Source organism: Vitis riparia, chromosome 19 (assembly GCF_004353265.1).
Source record: "Vitis riparia cultivar Riparia Gloire de Montpellier isolate 1030 chromosome 19, EGFV_Vit.rip_1.0, whole genome shotgun sequence".
NCBI lineage: Eukaryota > Viridiplantae > Streptophyta > Magnoliopsida > Vitales > Vitaceae > Vitis > Vitis riparia.
Window position 1 is genome coordinate 1,548,536 of NC_048449.1, and position 3,454 is coordinate 1,551,989.

At 40.5% G+C, this 3,454-nt stretch overlaps 1 protein-coding gene across 1 annotated transcript; it reads right to left on the reverse strand.

Annotated features, from left to right (window-relative positions):
* Positions 1-332: 332 nt before the first annotated feature.
* LOC117909037 (G-type lectin S-receptor-like serine/threonine-protein kinase SD2-5) lies at positions 333-2,819 on the reverse strand. Its single transcript, XM_034822939.1, has one exon. The coding sequence runs from the start codon at positions 2,817-2,819 to the stop codon at positions 333-335; it is 2,487 nt and encodes an 828-aa protein (XP_034678830.1).
* Between the last annotated feature and the right edge of the window lie 635 nt (positions 2,820-3,454).

The following is a 3,454-nucleotide window of genomic DNA, read 5'->3' on the forward strand; positions in this document are numbered from 1 at the left end:
AATCTACTTAAGCCACAACATTTTTGGAAAATGACAAATAAAATTTATTTTTATTGAATTAAATATTTGTTATGAACTTCCTTGATTGCCAACTAGGTCATTGGATCTCATACCTAGGGTTAAACCCTTGACTTCGAGATCAGTACCTTAGGCGTGGAGGTGGATGATCATCATCAAATTGAATGTCGGAAAAAAGAATGCACGATCTCATGGAATTGGCTATAGGTCTGAATGAGTCGCTAAAGAGCTGTATACTTCATACAATTTCATTACAAGCACTCAAAAGAGCAAACCAATATGAAAATACTAACTGTACAAACACACACTAATCTTCATCTTGGTCCTGATAGGACTGATGCAATGAGAGGGGGTGAGACAGCTCGATTGGCTTCTAGTGGAGAATCCATGGGAAACATTGACAAAAAGCTATAGTCAGTGATAGGTTCAACGTCCATAGAACCCTCCAAAACATGTATCACCTGAGACACTGAAGGCCTTTTATGGTGATCAGTCTGTAAACAGGAGATGCCAATCCTCAGCAACTTCACAGCTTCTTCTTTGTGGCACTGCATATCTTCATTTCGATCGTCTACTAGATCAGACAGTTGACCCTCTTCTGCCTTCACCTTCACCATATCGATCAGGTAGTCAACTTGAGAGGAGTCCCGATTTTTTCGTCCACCGATAATCTCCAAGATCAAAATTCCAAAGCTGTAGACATCTATCTTTGCTGAAAAATTTCTGCCTCGAATAAACTCAGGAGCCATATACCCTGGAGTTCCCTTTGCTACGGTTGTCACATCGCTCTGGTCCCTGGAAATCAATTTGGCTAATCCAAAATCAGAAATCTTCACATTGAACTTCTCATCAAGAAGAATGTTTTGAGGCTTGATATCGAAGTGAATTATATTTGGATTGCAATGAACATGGAGATATTTAAGGCCTTCTGCAATGCCATGGATGATCTTTTTTCTAGTTTCCCAGTTGAGGGTTTGTTCTTGGTCTTGGTTGAAGATCCATTTATCCAAAGATCCATTACACATGAACTCATAAACTAGAAGCCTGTTTGATCTCTCTGCACAGTATCCAACCAGTCTCACAAGATTGAAATGGTGAATGCTGCCTATCGTCTTCACCTCAGCCAAGAATTCTTTTCTTCCTTGACCCACACGGGAGCCTAGGCGTTTCACTGCAACTCTCGTCCCATCTCCCAACATTCCTTCAAACACATCCCCGAACCCGCCCCCACCAAGCTTTACCCCAAACTCCTGTGTGGCATTGCTTAGATCTTCAAAAGAGAATTTCTTCATCTCATTGAATAAATGAATAGAGGATTCATCTTCAGAGTTCTCCCTCAGTTTTCCCTCGATATTTTTTCTTCCTTTCTGCATTACATAACAGTAGCACACGCTAATGAAAAAAGCAAAGCACACTAAGGGTGCCAGAATAGAGGGTACCAATACTGAAACCAGAGATGACTTGCTCTTCTTGTGCGTTGATCTCTGTACCTTGATGAATGCCAAGGCATTATAATTGAATACTTCCTTCCTTATGGCCATCAGTGAAAAGATCTGAGTAGGTAAATAACATGTACCAATTGAGGTATTGTCTTGGTAGCGAAACATTGCTGCCTTGCATGAACAATTTTTCAAGCATTCACTCCTGCAGCTCTCTGCATCTATATTGGAAAGCTGGGGGGCAAAGTTGAAACAAGTAACATTCATGACCTCGAGAAAAGTGTGAAGCTGGGCATCTGGACAAGACAAAGGGGTAACTTCCCTGCACCCAAAACTGGCTGCGGTAGCGTTTAACTGCCGAAAATAAATCGAACTTCCACCTCCAGCACAGCTGCACTGTCCTTCAAAGCAAACGCCATAGTTACCACACACCGTGGGATAAGCACAGTCGCCATAGTGCTCATCTTTCAGTAGATCAGAGTACAATGTTTCCTTATAACCATCAATAAGTTGATAAACATTTAAATGCCCATCAGGCTCCATCCTCATGAACTGAAAATCTCCTTTCTCAATCTGGTTATAGGTCACATAGTTGCCAGAGAGGGTGAGAGATCCAATCCCAAAGCGAAGAGGTGTGGCATTATTAGCATGAAAACGAAGGAGAGTTTTGTAAAGCTGTGGAGGCACGGACTTGATATAGGCGTTGATGCCACCGCGAATTATTGAGAGGTAGAACATACCACTGGACAAATTGGACATGGAAACACTGGCAGTTAAGTTCCTTCCAATACGTAGCCGTTGTTCAGGGAGCCATGTGTTGGTTGGGAAACGGTAGGACTGCCAGACAACAGACCCGCTACCATTAACAAGCTTCAAGTTTCCTCCAAGTGATAAGTTCATTCCAGTAACAAAGGCGCCCGAGGTGTTGGCAGACCATACAGGAGTACCATCCACATCTGTTAAAACCAACTTTCCGTTCACAGTTAGTTCAAGAGTGCCATTCTCTTCAACTGGACGATTCGGGTTGGCAGACCAAAGAACAACTGGGGGAGGACCGTAATCGCTGAATGAGGAATTGGGTCTTATTGCAATTTTAAGAGTAACAAGATAGAATGCATTGGTAGTACCATTTCTGAGAAATCCAAAACCAAAACTGGGTTGGCCATTGAGATCGAGTGCAAGGATGGGCCTCACATGAGTATTATCATTGAATTTCCAGCTTCCTCTATCACTGTTGTAAAAATTTTGCCATGAAGTAGGGACATTCACCGATGGGTGGTTGCTGAAATAGGCATTTAGAATCAAAGGGCTTAGAAAGAGGACTAGAAGCTGAATAGCCCTCTTCACACCAGCAATAGCCATTTCTTTCTTGGTGTCTGCTTAAAGGTTCTGCTACATTTTATATCTTCTCATCTCAGCCAGTCCATACAGATTTCTTTCTCTTCACTTTGTCTTTTCCTTTTGGACATTCTCTTGGGAAGGCGAATGTACTGAAAAAAAAAATGAAGTCGCTACAGTTATTCCCGTTGCAGGCCTGGCAATCTTCAAAAGGTTGATTTGGAAAATTTGACTCTTTATAGCACCTATTGCTATCAATGTTGCCTGCCTTTGACATTTGGCGTAATTTCAGAACTCAGAACTGATAGATAGTGACATGACACTGATATAAATTTGTAATTATTATCATAAACTAATCTTTAGATACACTAATATACTATTAAAACGAGAAAGCAACTGTAAATGTGTATGAAAAATAACATTAATTCAATGAATGATGCTGGAAAAACTTATGTAATCCAATCAAAATATGCTTCTGAGAAGATATCAACAGAAATAAATAAAAGTGGACTGAGCTGGTTTGGTTTTGACTACGGTACTAGACATCTAACATAATAGTTGATAATTGTGGGAGGCACAAGGTTTTTAACTAATGGAATAGTAAAATATGTACGTGTTTGTTTTCAATTTTTTTATTAACAAAAATCTCTCTTCACAAT

What these genes read in the sequence shown, in the direction of transcription:
- LOC117909037 (XM_034822939.1), bottom strand. Translation starts at nt 2,819, where the DNA reads ATGGCTATTGCTGGTGTGAAGAGGGCTATTCAGCTTCTAGTCCTCTTT.